Source organism: Arachis duranensis, chromosome 2 (assembly GCF_000817695.3).
Source record: "Arachis duranensis cultivar V14167 chromosome 2, aradu.V14167.gnm2.J7QH, whole genome shotgun sequence".
NCBI classification, from domain to species: Eukaryota; Viridiplantae; Streptophyta; class Magnoliopsida; order Fabales; family Fabaceae; genus Arachis; species Arachis duranensis.
Window position 1 is genome coordinate 91,479,224 of NC_029773.3, and position 16,928 is coordinate 91,496,151.

At 39.3% G+C, this 16,928-nt stretch overlaps 2 protein-coding genes across 5 annotated transcripts in view; both read right to left on the reverse strand.

Annotated features, from left to right (window-relative positions):
- LOC110272417 (putative disease resistance protein At3g14460) overlaps positions 1-16,630 on the reverse strand; it is a 90,991-nt gene extending 74,361 nt beyond the window's left edge. Inside the window, exons 1-4 of one of the 3 annotated variants that reach the window (XR_008005936.1) lie at positions 16,048-16,630; positions 12,624-15,543; positions 12,302-12,494; positions 11,684-12,212 (exon numbers count right to left, since the gene is read on the reverse strand). Coding sequence is in view for 1 of the 3 variants with exons in the window: in XM_052257384.1 (XP_052113344.1) it covers positions 12,845-16,348 (3,504 nt within the window). In the remaining 2 variants the exon portion in view is untranslated. Of the gene's footprint in view, positions 1-11,681; positions 12,213-12,301; positions 12,495-12,623 lie in introns of those variants that run through there. The other 2 variants (XR_008005935.1, XM_052257384.1) reach the window with 2 other exon arrangements.
- LOC107472406 (putative disease resistance RPP13-like protein 1) overlaps positions 1-16,928 on the reverse strand; it is a 138,838-nt gene that overhangs the window by 74,041 nt on the left and 47,869 nt on the right. The gene's annotated exons all lie outside the window — the stretch shown is intronic.

A 16,928-nucleotide genomic window follows, 5' to 3' on the forward strand; every position in this document is an offset into this window, starting at 1 on the left:
ACCGGCCTGGGTATAAGGCAGAAGTTCTCCTCGGTAGAACATCCCCAAACAAACGGACAGGTCGAGTCCGCCAACAAGATCATCTTGTTAGGGCTTAAGAAGCGACTAGATAATAAGAAAGGTGCTTGGGCCGACGAACTCACCTCGGTCCTCTGGTCCTACTGTACAACAGAGCAGTCGTTAACTGGGGAGACCCCCTTCCGACTAACATACGGGCTAGATGCGGTAATACCCGTGGAAATCGGGGAACCAAGCCCGCGACTACTTTTGAAGGGAGTAGGGGAAGCCGTGGAGAATGACCTAATAGATGAAGCCAGAGAAATGGCCCACTTGACGGAAACGGCGCTGAAGCAAAGAATGGCCCTACGTTACAATACTAAAGTGCTCAAAAGAGAGTTTAAACCAAACGACCTCGTCCTGAGGCGCAACGACATCGGCTTACCGACCCCGGGGGAGGGCAAGCTGGCGGCAAATTGGGAAGGTCCCTACAAAGTTAAAGAAGCGATGGGTAAAGGCGCTTTCAAGTTGGAAAGGCTCGATGGCAAAGAAGTCCCAAAAACGTGGAACGAGCAACTTGAGAAGATTCTACTCCTAGCACATGAGGCGACATGCCGACCAATCGAGCTAAGTATTTAATCCATGGAATTGTACTTTTCGCTAGGGTCTATAGACCTTTCGTGCAATTACCGACTAAGATATACTTGTGCAAAGTTTCGTTTCTTTTGTTTTGTTCACTCTTCTTGGACGACTCATTGCGCAAACGAATTCCACGCAACGTGACAGCGACACACGGCCCCGGGACTGATCACCCCGGAAGCCCATCAACCACCACAATAGCAACCGGCTACACTGAAAAGCCACGACCTGGCTCAGCCGGAATATCGTCAATACGGTAGAACGAACGGCAACTACAAACCAATAACGGTGAATATAAACGACAACACAACCAAGCAAATAAAAAAGTATTAACTATGATAAAAGGGCAAACGATCCAAGAAACCAACTGTTCACAAAAGCCAAAACATGACGGCTAACCAAAAGTTTCATACAGAACAAGAGAAATCATTTCTTAGGAACGTCAACAATCTTGCCGTCCTTGATCACCTTGAAGACGCCAATTGCCGATGTGTCGAAATCAGGAGCAACAATTTTGACCTGAGCTTTAAGGGCCTCCTCGGTCGACAGGATCGCGCCCTTCCCCTGCTTAACGACGTCTTTATACTTCGTCTTCAACCCTGCAAGCTCATTTTCGACAGCCTCTTTCTCTTTCTCCAACGCGGACACCTGCCCTTGAGCCACGGCAACCTGACTCTCTAAAGTCATTTCCTGCTCAACAAGCCGGGAAACCATGGCGTCCGACTCTTCTAATTTTTCTCGGCAGTAGAGGCTTTCTTCTCGGCAGCGGAGGCTTTCTTCTCGGCAGCATCGAGCTTCTCATTGGATTGGGTCAATTGTTCCCGAAGAGTTTCAACTTCGTGCTTAAGTTCATTATTGGCCTTCCTAGCAGACTCCAACCTCCTGCGGAGAGATTCCATCTCGGACAACTCAAACTCGGCCTTCCGAGCTATCACTGCGCCGCGCAAGAGGGTGCGATACATCCACCTCGCTTGCCTGGCAAGAGATGACTCGTGGAAGTGCTCCTCAGTGCCGGGAATCAATTGAGAATCTATAAAATTCCCGGCGTCAAAATTTTTCTCCATCACAGTGAGAACCCCCTCGGGACTACTGGACGTCCTCCTCCTTTTGAGGCTGGGCACCTCCTCCACCTCATCGTCGGCTGCGGGGGTGGACGTCAAACCCCCAGTACCGACCACTTCGCGGAAGGGGGAAATGCGCACTTCCTTGTCACTTTGAGCCAAGGCACCCTGAGCCGAGGTACCGGTCTCATCGGCCACAGCCCCTTGCTCGGAAGTGGCCTTGTTCTTGTCCTTCGGGGGAACAGTCGACTTCTCATTGGCCGCCTCATCGTCACTTGCACATAAAAAGGTTTGGAACAAGTTAGGGAGATCCGTTATCTCGGCAGACATTCCCACTGTAACAAGAAAAGAAAATTCTTTAGTCGCGATAAAATATTGGGAAAAGCAAGAAACTAAAGGCAAAGCAAGTTAAGACTTCTCACAAATATAGTTCCGACCAACTTCCCGGTCACCCATGAGGAGGTGAGGATTCACATGATTCCTCCCAAAGATTGCCAGTAACACATCGGCAATCTTCCTATCCACCGCAGACATACCCTTGTAGGATACTTTAATAAAGGCATTGGACCCTGCCCCGAAGCTCCAATAGGTCGGGATGAGGCGTGCCCCCTCTAACGACAGCCAAAAAGGATGACGACCTTTGACAGGGCGGACCTTGAAATATTTATCTTTGAACCCGTGGTAGGAGTCCTCAAACAAACCAAAAATCCTCCGACCTTGGGTAGACTGGAAGGACATGAACCCCTTCTTGTGTTTCCCTTCCTTCGAAGGGTTTGTAAGGTTGAAAAAGAAAAGAAAAACATCTACGGACACCGGCAGCTCGAGATATTCACAAACCATCTCAAAACAGTTGATCGAAGCCCAACTGTTTGGATGCAGCTGTGACGGTGCCACGAAAACCCGGCCCAGAAGCGCCATTTGGAAGGCAGAGAACGGAATATGAACCCCCACTTGAGTAAACATGGATTTATAGAACCAAATCCAATCGGCAACTCGGGGAGGGTGGAAGTTGAGCTCGTACAAGCGTTCGTGAGGAGCCGGGACGAAGACGTCGTAGTTGGACTCCTCGTCGGTTCCTCCGCATAGATACTCGTTTTGGCGGAACTCGGTGAGCTCCTCCTTGCCCATTTGATTGGGGGAGTCCCTTAGATCAGAAACAACCCAGGCGTAGGGGTCGTACGCCGCGGGAGAAGGGGAAGCCCGGGAAGCGATGCGAGCCATACCTACACGGGGGGACCATCCAGTCAGTCTAAGAGGTCGGGTGCTCGGAGTGAATACAGAAGCTACACTCAGTCTATTCCGCAACTAAGGCTAAACACGGTTAAAAACGATAAGACCCAAACAAAAACTACCCTAGAATGGCAACCCCCCCTGACACACCTACTTAGGGCCTAAGATCAACCATCATGCAAAGCTAAACAAACGGCATGCACAAAAAGGAAGCAATGGCAGAAGCAAAAGAACAACGAAAGAGGATGATAAAGGTGCACAATTACCTGCAATGATAGCAAAGGACCGAAAGGAAAACAACGACGACGAAGTGTTGAGGGAGAAGAAGGTGGGGTAGTAGATTTGGAAGCAAAGAGATGAACGCCAAATGAATACCAAAGGCACCAAAAAACTCTTTTAGAACCACCACCAAAAGGAGCGCGAAAGTCGAGGGGCATATTAGTCTTTGCACGAAGAATTTAAAACCCATTATGAGCATTTAATGCTCGATGCGAAGAACGAGGCGATAAGTGACCGCCCCAGCAACAAACAGGCACGTGCACAAAAGGCATGTCCCCCCCACGGGCGGCTGACCTAGCGAGAACACATGGAGTCAGAAATAACACGCCACCAACAGCCCACGCGACTATTGCTAGCGCGTTGGGGGAACTGTTACGGCCTGGCTCAAAGGGAACCTGGGCCGACCCGACCAGAACGGTCAGGTGATGCGCTCATATCCGACCCGAACACGTGTCCGGGACAGCTGGCCACCACAGCTGTGCGAGAAAACTTCGCAGAAGGAGGGTTCTGCCCTTGTGGGACCCACATCTGACACAGTATATAAGGGGAGGGTCCTACCCCTCTCCCAAGGTACGTCACACATTCCGCCTAACCCATTTTTCACCTGCACACTAACTGACTAGAGCGTCGTAGTGTCTTTGCAGGTGACACCCTCTCCTTCCACAACGAGAGCTCGGCTACCCGGCTGACCGGATCCCAGCACGATCATGATCGAAGCGTTCCTAGCTCCACAAACTCCACCCAAACCGTCCGGTAACCATTCAAAAGAACAAAAATAAATTCTATTTTATTTTACCAATATAAATTTTGAAAAGAATATTTGAAAACTAAAAAAAATTATTAAAAGAATATCAAAACGAAACCAAAAAATATATGATATTAGACATACATTTTCATATTAGATACATTTGTAGTATATAAGATGCATCATGCATGCATGTTTACCTCAAAACACTAATTAACTATTTTCTTTTTTTTTTACTAAAAATGTTTAACTTTTAGCTTTTGATGCGTATATTTGTACATATAAAATGCATCATACATGGATATAAATCTAAATATATAATTATTACAATAATTATGTTGACCGCAACTCTATAAGTTTAGGCCATTGACTACGTTAATTGCATTGTCAACTTTAGAATAATTATTATTTGGCACAACTTTAGAATCAACCACTCAATTCTCGCCAAATCAACTATTATTTTTAAATCAACAAAAAAATAAAATATACAAATAAAAAACTAAAAAATAGAATCCAATAAATTTGTAACCTCCAAATACATTGAATTCATATTCCTATATTTATTATATCTTACCTTATAAATAATACAATAAATTTATAACCGTAACAATTAATTTATTAATTTTTATAAATAACTCACCAAATGTAATAAACATCCATATTACAAATGTCATAATAATATTATTAATCATAATAAATTTTACATTATAAGTATTTAAATTCTATACCATTTAAACTACATATATAAGTCTCTTATCACTATTCCTTCACATAACATCAAATTTAGCACAAAAAATTTATTTTCGAACTGCATATCTCAAACTTACTCAATAGAGCATCATTCTTTCAGAGCAGAACGATTAGATCTAATGGCCATGCAATGAGAATTTGATGATCAGGTATGACAAAAATAAATCACAACATGCATCATACATTCATCCTTCCTCAAATATCATATACCCCAAATACCATATACCTAATGATAACATAAATTGGATATTGGAATAGGAAAAGATCTTCACAATTTTAGCAACTATAAACGAAATTGATGACAAATTAGGATGGAACTGTGTTAAATGTAAAAAGTGTAAGAACAAAGCATATATAAAAAAAGAAACAACTACATTTGTGGCACATGTAATCAAACACCACAATATCCAACAATAAGGTAACTCTATATACTTTTCATAATCTCATCTATCAAATTATTAGTTGCTAGCCCAATACTTATTTTAGGTTCAGAATTCAATTAAAGGTTTTAGATCAAAGTGTTACAACAACTTTTGTACTATTTGATGGCGACGCAAAAAATTTATTGGGCACAACTGCCTTAAATCTAATGACATTTCAGAAAAATAATGACATTGAAGCACCACCCCATCAAGAGATTAAGGAGAAAGAAAACCATACAAATTCAAGACACATCTTCGAAAGAAGAACATACATACAAAGATGGAACCAAATAACACAATGGAAAGTGCATCAAACTCAACAATTCATAAAGAAAATGTCTTCGCAAGAACCTACGACAAAAAGAAGAAAACACCAACTCTAACAACTAACAAAAAAAAAAGGAGGACGAGCGCCATATAAGATGACTAAGTCCATCAACTAAAACAAATAAAAATGTTTAAAAATGTTTACAACTCCCATCCAAATTTTTTGTACTACAAATTATTTAAAATAAAATACCTTTTAAATTTAACTTCAATTTACACATATTTAATTTATTTCTACAAAACATAACAATTTTTAATATTTATTATATACTATCATTAATTTACCGTCTTGCGCATCGCGCGGGTCTAGTTTAGACTTAATGGTGCAAAACAATTTATCACAATGGTGCAATATATAAACACCAAGGCAATTCACCGAATATAGTAGCATATGACACATTGGAATCAAATTCAAAAATCCCAAAAATTCAAATACATGTCTGCAACAGATTGTACAACATGAAATTTCTAGAAAACAGAAACCAACCAAAAGTCTCAATGTTCAAAAGTGTGGATTCCAAAAAGAAACAAAGAAGCTAAGGTATTAAATTTTCCAACGCAATGGGTCACTTGCTCAATCGTGTTGTTGCTCGATTGCTTTCTGCATGAAGGTTTCAGTCTCAGCTGTTATCATGTTTTTTGAGTAATCAAATTATAAAGTATATAAAAATCTTACTATTCCTGTCTTATTTCTCAGCATTATTCATCCCTGTGTTGTTGGGTCCATGGATAATCTGTATGAGAAGGTATGATATAACAGTATAACACATTAATAAGAATGACTGAATGAAGAATAAGAATATTGTAGAGAGAATGAAGAATGTTGTTGGATTACCAAATCCATGTGCGATCAACTTGAATGGCGGGAATGTGGGAGATTTTGGGCCAAATCTGTGGATCCTTCTTCTCGCATCGTTCGGCCAGCAAAGGGCTATCATAGATGCCGAGTTTTATTAGAGAGGCAGGCAGCTTTTCTCCCTCTATATTCTCCAACTTGACACAATAGTCAATACGCAGTTCCTGGAGGGAGGTGAGGTGGGCAAGTCCCTTGCATTCCAAAGTCCCCACACTGCTAAGGCCTTTAATTGTGAGGGACTCAAGGGAGGCAGGCAACCAACCTTCCTTTGGGAAGCTCTTCACACACTCACTGTAATCAGCAATTTCACAATAAAAGATAAGACTAGTAATCCCATGAAACTGCGGATGCATGAATGCTGCAGAGCTCACTAGTTTCTCGCTGTAGATGATTTCAAGATATCTCAGGCTACGGTGTGGATGCCCTGTATCAGACAAATCAATCTCTCGGCAATCCACTAATGAGAGTTTCTCAAGCTGAGGTGCTGCCATCCATAGCGTTGACACAGATTTCAAACTCCGACAAAAGAAGATATATAAAGAAAGGAGACAAGAAAGAGAGCGTGACACCACAAGAGACTCCATCTTTTGGAATTCGCTGATACTAACACTCACGAGATTTGGAAAGGCATCCAATAACGAGAAGGATGTATGTGAATCACAGCTGTTCCCTATGGATAGTTTCTGCAGCGAGTGATGTTGCCCATCCATTTCGAATTCAAATGATTCTCCACAATTCTCGATCGTCAACTCTTGTAGTGATGGGGGAATAGCACTCACTGGAAACAATATGTGGGAGGAAGAATCTGAGATGCATAAAGAAGTGAGGCAACTCAGTTGCATATGCATTATGGCCTTCACACCCGGCTCCACTTGACCGATTCCTCCAATTGATAGTTGACGCAGTAAAGGAGGTAGCTCTCTAATTCTCACTTCATTCCCGTATACAAATATGCTTAAAGAGGTCATTGCAGGAGCTTTTGGAACACAACACCTCAGCTGCCCGCAACTCTCAATAGTAAGTGATTGCAAAGATGGTAGATGATTGGGCAAATCTCGTATCAACATGGGACAACGCTGTATTGAAAACTCCCTAAGTCTCGGAAACGCATTGAACTCCAATGAACGCCACTCCTTCCAGTAAGGCATTAAATAAAACTTAAGAGTTTCAAGCATTGGGAATGGTGGTGTCTCCAAACAAGATTCACCATTCTGGTTAAAGTAAAACTCAGCACCCACACTTTCCAGACTTTTAAAATGTGAAATTGATAGGTGCTTCAACGAGGGCAACTGTCCAAATGAAGGAAGCATACAGCAACTCCTGCAACCATCCAGTGTTATTTTGGTGATGTTGTGGTAGGAAGAATGTCCCACCCAATCTGGAAATCTTGTACCCCTGTAACCACCCATATATAACTCTTTCAAATTAGTGTGAGGTCTTAACTTGTCAAGTATATCTCTTTCCATTTCGGAATCAACTCTATTCTCTCTATGCCACGACCAACCCAACACCATAGAATCAATGCCATCCTTATCACACATTCTTGCCTCCAAAGCTTCACTGCTGTTCACCACATTCTCCAATTTCCAAATGGAAATTGATTTGTGTAGATCTGCAAGTGCTCCCAATTCTTTAATCTTGTTTTCTTCATGCTTTCCAACAACAAAATTACTTAAAAACTGCAAACTTTTCAAATTGCTCATGCCTTTCGGCATCTCATACTGAAACCCAGTCCCATAAATATCAAGATGACGCAAATTTACAAGGTCTTTCATGCCAGCAGGTAGCATTATCAGACTCGTACAGATATTCAACTTCAAGGTCTGCAAATTGTATAGGTTACCCAATGACTCTGGCAATGTCACAATCTTGGTCTCAGAGATATCCAAGTAACGCAAATGAATCAACTCACCTATTGAATCAGGTACTGACTCAAGAGGAAAGCGTTTCAACGACAGCGCTCTCAGATACTTCAACTGTGACAACAAGATACAAGTTGCGTTTTCTATGTTAAATGGGATCCATGTCTCCAAATTGATTTCAAGAAATGTCCTTGTATGTTTTACTGTATCGCAAACTCCCAAAAGTTTTGAAATTGGATAATTACCTTTGGCATTATGTGACAAATGACGAGCTTTAATATCAACCTCAACTGCATTCCAAAGCTCTTCGGCTCTGAAATAGAATTCTCCAGCACATGTCATTGCTAAATCATGCACAAGATTATGCATCACAAATATCTTTTCACGGGAATTGTGAGGTTGGAAAAATGATCTCGCAATTAATTCATCAAAATATTCACCACCAACTTCTTCCACAGTCTTTTTATCTACTGGTTGCAAAAAATTCTCAGCCATCCATAACAATATCAATTCATCCTTGCTAAATTCATAGTTCTTGGGATACAAGGAACAATAAATAAAGCACTGCTTCAAATATGAAGGAAGAAAATAATAACTTATTCTTAATGCTGGAACAACATTTGTCTTGTCATATGAAAGTTCCCAGATTTCACTCTTTAGTAAATGATTCCAAGACCTGATATCCGAATTTCCACGCAATAAGCCTCCAAGGGCTTGAGCTGCCAAGGGCAATCCATCACACCTCTTTACCATATCTCTGCCGATTTTTTCCAGGGTTGGATTCTCCAAAGAAATAGTTGAAAGACGTGCATGCTTTGAAAACACCAACCAACAATCTTCATCAGACAATGGACTCAGTTCATGAGGTGAAATAGTCTGCACTACAGAAGCCACATTTTTATTTCTAGTAGTTATGAGAATTTTACTTCCCTTAACCCCTTTCTGAAAAGGTTTTAGAAACCTATTCAAATCATCATAATTTTTATCCCATACATCGTCCAAGACAATGAAGAACTTTTTCCTCGACAACTCTTCTTTTAAATCATGCTGAAGTAAATTCAAATCTGTCAAGTCATAACGCCACGAAACTATTGCCTCAATTATAGTCTTGGTGACCTTGACAACATTAAACTCTTCCGACACACAAACCCAACCTCGAAAATCAAAACTCTCCTTCACTTTGTCATCGTGGTAAACCAACTGGGCCAAAGTAGTCTTTCCTATTCCGCCCATGCCCACAATGGGAATGACAGATAAATCAACATCAGCAGCATCATCATCATCCAACAACAGTTTCAGTATGGCCTCCTTGTCTTCTTTCCTGCCACATATCTCCGGTGGTTCAACAAGACATGTGGATGGAATTCTCCATGACATGTCCAACTTTGCAACCTCCTTCAGAGGAAGTGAAATTTTGCCTGCTACGACAGTCTCTAGTCTTCGAACTATTTTTTCTATGTCACCAGTATCTTCTATATATGAATCAACAAGATGAGACCATGAAGAAGAGTTACCTGCATTCCTTTTAGTGGCAGCGATGGCGGCTTTAGTGGAGATCTCATCGAGCAAGTCATCGGCCATATAGAGAGCATCTTGAAGATCAACAAGCCACTCCTTCACTTTCTTGTCACTGAACTGCTTCAGCTCAGCATCATCAAGAGCAGGTCCAACATTATACAGACAATTCTGCAACCTTCCAAGCAACTCAAGGGCAGAGTGGTTTCCGTTGAGGACAGAGTCATCTTCAAACATTGAAGACAGGTTGTCCAAAACAACCTCAACCAAGGGAGAGAGGTAAGCTCCCCCATAAGGTTTTGCAGCCATGGGTGAATCTCTAGTGCAGCAGATCAGATGGGATCAGAACAAAAAAAAAAGAAAGAAAGGTGATGGATGAAAGGGTTGGCAGAGTCTCTCTATTACAAGAAGATTACAATAATATTCTCTTCTTCTTATAAGGGAGAACACTTCCCTCTAAATATATAAAAAAATATTTATCAAAAAAATTCTTATACTTTTTTCTCTATTTTCTCTATTTGTTATCTAATGAGATTATCAATTTTATATTAAAACTCTTCTCACCTTAACCACACAACAACTATAGGTGAATAATGTGTATTACTTTCCACCGTTAATGTTTAATGGCTTATAAGTAAGATAATTTTTCTCCTTTCATTTTGTTAGATTTTTATTTCTTTTTTCATAAAAATTAACTTTACTATTTTTTAGATGAAGTTGACTTTGATGAGCTTTATGATCGTGTTCTGAGGTGATCACGCGGAATGCTAGGAAGCATTTGGGTACGCCACCAAAAATAAATAAATTACACTATGTTTCCTTTTCAGTGATTTCAGAGGACAATTATTTGAGGTGATTTATTCTCAAGCTTAGACAGAATGGCAGAAAATGCTGGCTATTTCTGGTTTGAAGAAATCTTAGACAAAATGGCGGAGGAAGAAGAGAATAGAAAGCAATGAAAAATGAATCTGAAGTTTGATTTAGAATTTGGAAAATTATTACTATATCCGGAAATTCATAACTAACTTCAACTAATTCTGTTTTGATAGCAGAATCTGGTTTCACATTATCTCTATGATGCTTCCAATACATCATGCCTAGTCCATCAACCAGATCAATTTGTTCAAGAAGTTAATACTTTCAGCATTTCAAAGTTTATCACTTTTATTTTGTGTGTGTGTGTAATAATAATAATAATAATAATAATAATAATAATAATAATAATAATAATAATAATAATAATAATAATAATAATAATAATTTGTACATATTATAGTGAGTATTCGAAAATTGAAATAACTATTTTGGTTTTTCTTAGTCTCTCTTATATTTGGTTTTTTTGTTCTTTCTAATTATTGGATAGAGTTAAACCTGATTCTTTTAATTTTTTTTACTAATTCTTTAACAACTGAATTATAGTAATTCTTATCATATCTATTATCTTGAATAAAAAGAATAAATATTTTTTTTGGTCTTTGACCATTTATTCTAATGACAAAGTGTCTTTTTACAATTTGAAAATACTTGATCGGTCTCCAACCATCTCTATATTTGGTCAATTTTCTAAAAATATTTGTTATACAGAAAGTGTACAAAATTAAGAAAATTTAGACATCTGTTAACAATTTCTTTTAAAAAAAGTAATGTTAAAACATATGTTAAAAAAATAACATTACGAATTTTGAATTATATTAACCATTTTCTGATGAAAAATTCCATGGGATGTTGTTTTGAATGATACTCAGTGCTGCCTTCACATGTCTTCCTATTTTCTATTTCTTCTCTTATTTGATGGTTTGAGGAGGAAATTTCAACTTTTATTCATTGCCAAAGATCTTATTGTTACTATTTAACTTTTCACTTATATTTAGTGGGATAAACATAGTTGTTGCTGCATTATTGACTATTTTTTTTTTATTTTTCTAATGAAACATACAATTCTTAATCAACAATGCACAATAAAATAGAGGGGGGGAAAATAAATACGTGTATGCAAAAGAATAATGGCCAAGGGATTAGAGTGGCAAATGATGAATTTACCCCAATAATACGTGTATTTAAGAGTGTGCTATGTATAAACCCCAATAACTAAAGCAAAAATGAATTTATCTGCTAAACTTTAGTTCGTGTGTCTGAAATTTCTTATCAAATGGTTTAGAAAAAAAAATTAAGAGTAACATACACATGAATCGAAATTCTAAAGGTAAATTTTATTTTACCAATAAGAAGGACTATATCAATATGATAATGGTCAATATTATGATGGCAATGAGGTCTGTTCCTGGTATTCCTTTGGCACTTCCTCAAGCTGGAGCTGATTGACCCTGCAGCAGATGTACGAATTGGCTCTGGCCACGTGGCTTTCTATGTGATCTAGTTGATCACCTTGTGATTGGACCGAAACAGGCATGTCCAACAACACTTGATGAAGCTCATTTGGGCTCCTTTTCTTAATCACTCTCATGCCTCTCTTGAATATCTTGGATTGTGTCCATGATTGTGGCTCTCCCTTGTTTGCTCAATAGCTTTCTGGAAGAAAGTTTCACATCTAAGTTATCATTTGAGTAATCAATGTTATTCGAACATTATATATATATATATATTTCTTAAGCACTTACATGAATGCAGTGATAGTGAGAAGTCCATTGTGTGTGAAAGTTTCTATCTTGGCAGGGACCTTGAATCTTGTCAGGAAATTTGTTGTCTTACTTCTCAGCATTCCCCTCTGCGTATTGCAATGATTGAGTATATTTCATGCAGAAAAAGAAAAACCATAGCTGCAGAAGTTGTGACGTTAGCTCCATGGATAAGCTGTATGAGAAGTTACAAAGTGTTAACTGTGTGATTAAGGAATGACTGATATAAGACATTAATAAGAATGAAGAAGAAGAATATTGTAAACAGAATGAAGAATGAAAATATATATAAAGAAACAGTTACCTGTTGAAGTTGTTGGATTACAAAATCCATCTGTTATCAACTTGAATGCCGTGGATATGGGAGATTTTAGGCCAAACCTCAGGATCCTTCTTCTCGCACCGTTTACCCAGCAAAGGAGTCCCTTTGATGATGAGTTGTTTTAGAGAGGCAGGCAGCTTTTCTCCCTCAATATTCTTCAACTTGGAGCAATGATATATACTTAATTGTTGGAGGCAGTTGAGGTGGGCAAGTCCCTTGCATTCCAACGTCTCCACACTTTTAATGTTAAAAAGTCTGAGAGACTCAAGTGAGGCAGGCAACCAGCCTTCCTTTGGGAGGCACTTCACACTCTCCTTATATTCACCCAAAATGCGAAGATGAGTAAGCCCATAAAATTGCAAATTCATGAATGCTGCACAACTGATTAGTTTGGAGTAGTTGATGGTAAGAGATCTGAGGCTATGGTGTGGATGCCCATCCCCTGTAGGACACAATTCGATCTCTGGGCAATCCACTATTTTGAGATCCTCTAGCTGAGGTGCTGCCATCCACAGCGTCGACACTGACTTCAAACTCTGACAACTGGATATATGTAAAGAACGGAGACATGAAAGAGACCGTGACACCACAATAGACTCCATCTCTTTACACTTCCTGATGTTGAGACGCACGAGATTCGGAAAGGCATCCCAAGAGAAGGATGTAGCTGAATCATAGTAGTAAATTATACTCAGTGACTGCAGGGACTTGTGATGCCCATCCATTTCGAGTTCTAATTTTGCGCAACCCGATATTGTCAACTCTTGTAGTGATGCAGGAATACTACTCACTGGAAATGATATGTGGAAGGAGCAATCTGAGATGCATAAAGACGTGAGGCAAGTCAGTTGCATATTCCGAAAGGCCTTAACCACTGGCTCCACTTGATCAATTCCATGAATTGATAGTTTACGCAGTAAAGGAGGTAGCTCGCTAATACTCACTTCTCCGCCACCAACTATGTTTAAAGAGGCCATTGCAGGAGCTATTGGAAGACAACAGCGAAGATCCTTGGAATTGTCAATAGTAAGTGATTGCAAAGATGGTAGATGATAGGGCAAATCTCCTGTCAACATGGGACAGTCACTTAAGGTAAGCTCCGCAAGTCGAGGGAATGCATTGAACTCCATTGAATCCCACTTCACCCAGTCACTAATTGAGCAAAATGTAAGAGTTTCAAGCACTGGAAAGGGTGTCTCCAAACAAGATCCACCCTTGTAAAACTCAGCACCCACAGTTTTCAGACTTTTAAAATCTGAAATTGTAAGGTGCTTTAAAGAGGGCAATTGTCCAAATGAAGGAAGCACAGAACATTTATTGCAATGTTGCAGGGTTAGTGTGGTGATGTTGTGGTAGGAAGAATTTTCCAACCAATCTGGAAATGTTGTGCCTCTGTAGCCACTGATCTCTACTTCTTTCAAATTACTGTGAGGTTGTAACTTGTCAAGTATATCTCTTTCAATTTGGGAATCAGCTGCATCCTTCTTTTTGACAGCAAAAGCAAAAACTTCTTCCATACTTTTATGTGACCACCAACTCAACTTCAAAGAGTCAATGCCATCCTTATCGAACATTCTTGCCTCCCAAGCTTCACTGCTGTCGACCACATTCTCCAATTTGTCAATGGAAATTGATTCGCGCAGATTTGCAAGTGCTCCCAGTTCTTTGATCTTGTTCTCTTCATGCTTCCCAATGACAAAGTCGCTTAGAAACTGCAAACTTTTCAATTTGCTCATGCCTTTCGGCATCTTGCGCAAACAAGTTGCTCTAATATCAAGATGCCTTAAATTTACAAGATTTTGCATGCCATCCGGAAGCATTTTCAATTTTTCACATCCAATCAGCTTCAAGGTCTGCAAATTGTAAAGATTACCCAAAGACTCGGGCAATGTCACAATGTAGGTTCCAGAGAGATCCAAGTAACGCAAATGAATCAACTCACCTATTGAATCAGGCACTGACTCAAGAGGAAAGCATTTGAACGACAAAGCTCTAAGGCGCTTCAATTTTGACAACAAGATACAAGGTGTGTTTTCCATGTCAAATGGGATATTTGGTGACAAATTGATTTCAAGAAATGTTCTTGTATGTTCTACTCTATCACAAACTCCTACAAGTTTTGAGATTGGATAATTGCCTTTAGCATTATGTGATAAATGACGAGCTTTAATATCAATCTCAACAGCATTTTCATGCTCTTCTGCTCTAAAACAGAATTCTCCAGCATAGATCATTGCCAAATCATGCACAAGATCATGCATCACAAATGTCTTTTCATTAGTACTATGAGGTTGGAAAAATGACCTCACAAATAATTCATCAAAATATTCGTCACCAACTTCTTCTAGACTCTTTTCTCCTATTGGTTGTAAGAGATTCTCCGCCATCCATAACAAGATCAATTCATCTTTATCAAATTCATAACTCTTGGGATATATGGAACAATAAACAAAACACTTTTTTAGACAAGAAGGAAGATAATAATAACTAACTCTCAAGGCTGGAACAATTTTTATCTTGTCATTGGAGGATTTCCAGATCTCGTTCTTCAATATATGATTCCAAGACTTGACTTCATAATTTCCACGCAATAAGCCTCCGAGTGCTTGAGCTGCCAAGGGCAATCCATCACACTTCTTTACAATATCTTTGCCGACTTTTTGCAGAGTTGGATTCTTCATAGAGTCAGCAGAAAGACGTGCGTGTTTTGAAAATACTAACCAGCAATCTTCATTAGACAACAAACTCAGTTGGTAATGTAGATCGGTAGTTGCAACCACAGAAGCAACCTTTTCACTACGGGTTGTCAAAAGAATTTTACTTCCATGATTACCGTAGCGAAAAGGTTTTAGAAGATCCTCCCAAATGTCTTGTTGATCATGCCAGACATCATCTAAAACAACTAAGAATGTTTTTCCTATCAACTTTTGTTTCAGATGAGTTTGAAGTGAATCAAAATCATCCCTCTTATAAGAACTACAAGTTATTTTCTCTAGTATAGTTCTTGTAAGGCTAATAGGATTAAAATTTTCAGCAACACACACCCATGCTCTAGTGTCAAATTTTCCCACTACTTCAGCATCACTGTAAACCAGTTGAGCCAGAGCAGTTTTTCCTATTCCACCCATACCCCAAATTGGGATCAGAGTAAGAGGTGATTCAGAATCATCTAGCAACAATTTGATTATCTCTCTCTTCTCTTTGTCCCGACCGAATATGTCAGAACTTACAACGAGAGATGTGGATGGAATTCTCCATGATGTGTCCAACTTGGCACTCTTTTCTAGACCCAGTTTAGCTTTTCTTTTTACAAGAGACTCTAGTTTGCCAACTATTTTTTCGATGACGTTGACACCACTATCATCAATATATGAATCAACATGACGAGACCAGGAAGAAGAGTTACCTGGATCACCTTGAGTGGCCGCGATGGCGGCCTTAGTGGAGAGTTCATCGAGCAAGTCATCAGCAAAATAGAGAGCATCTTGGAGATCAACAAGCCACTTCTTGACTCTCTTGTCAGTGAACTGCTTCTGCTCAGCATCATCAAGAACAGGTCCAGCATCATAAAGACTATTCTGCAACCTTTCAAGCAATTCCAGGACAGAGTCGAGGACAGAGTCATCTTCAAGTATTGAAGACAACTTGTCTAAAATAGCATCAACAAAAGAAGTGAGATAAGCTCCACCATCAAGTTTTGCAGCCATGATTGAATCTCAACTGCAGCAGCAGATCAGATTGGATCAGAACGAAGAAAGAAAGGTGATGGATGAGAGAAGGGTTTGCAGTTTGCAATGTAGTCTCTGGATTTTCTCAAACAGAAGCTAAGGGAAGTGTTTGCTTTTATGTGCTGTGAGTGAAGTTGACTTCATGAGCTCATGATCTTAGTTTCATTAATAATGCATGTTTTTGTGATCTGCTTCCTTTGTTTAAGATCTGATATAACTTATAACAAGAGCTGTCAAATGGGGAAAGAATAAAGATACACAATTGGTCACATGCTTAGGAAAGTCTATGTAACTAACTCTTCATCAAATCATGATACTTAATGCTGCCTTCTCTTTTTTTATTGGATTGAGCTGGAAACTTTCAAGTTTATTGATTCTCAAGGATTTTATTGTTTATTTTATTGTTTGTATTTAACTGTTCCCTGATAATTATTGAGTAGATAAGCTTTGTTGTTGAATTATTTGAGTAGTTGAAGAACATGCTGTAGCCCATTACCAATTAGTAAACTAAAAACAAGCTGTAGTTCTACTATATCATTAATCACTGATGATATAATTA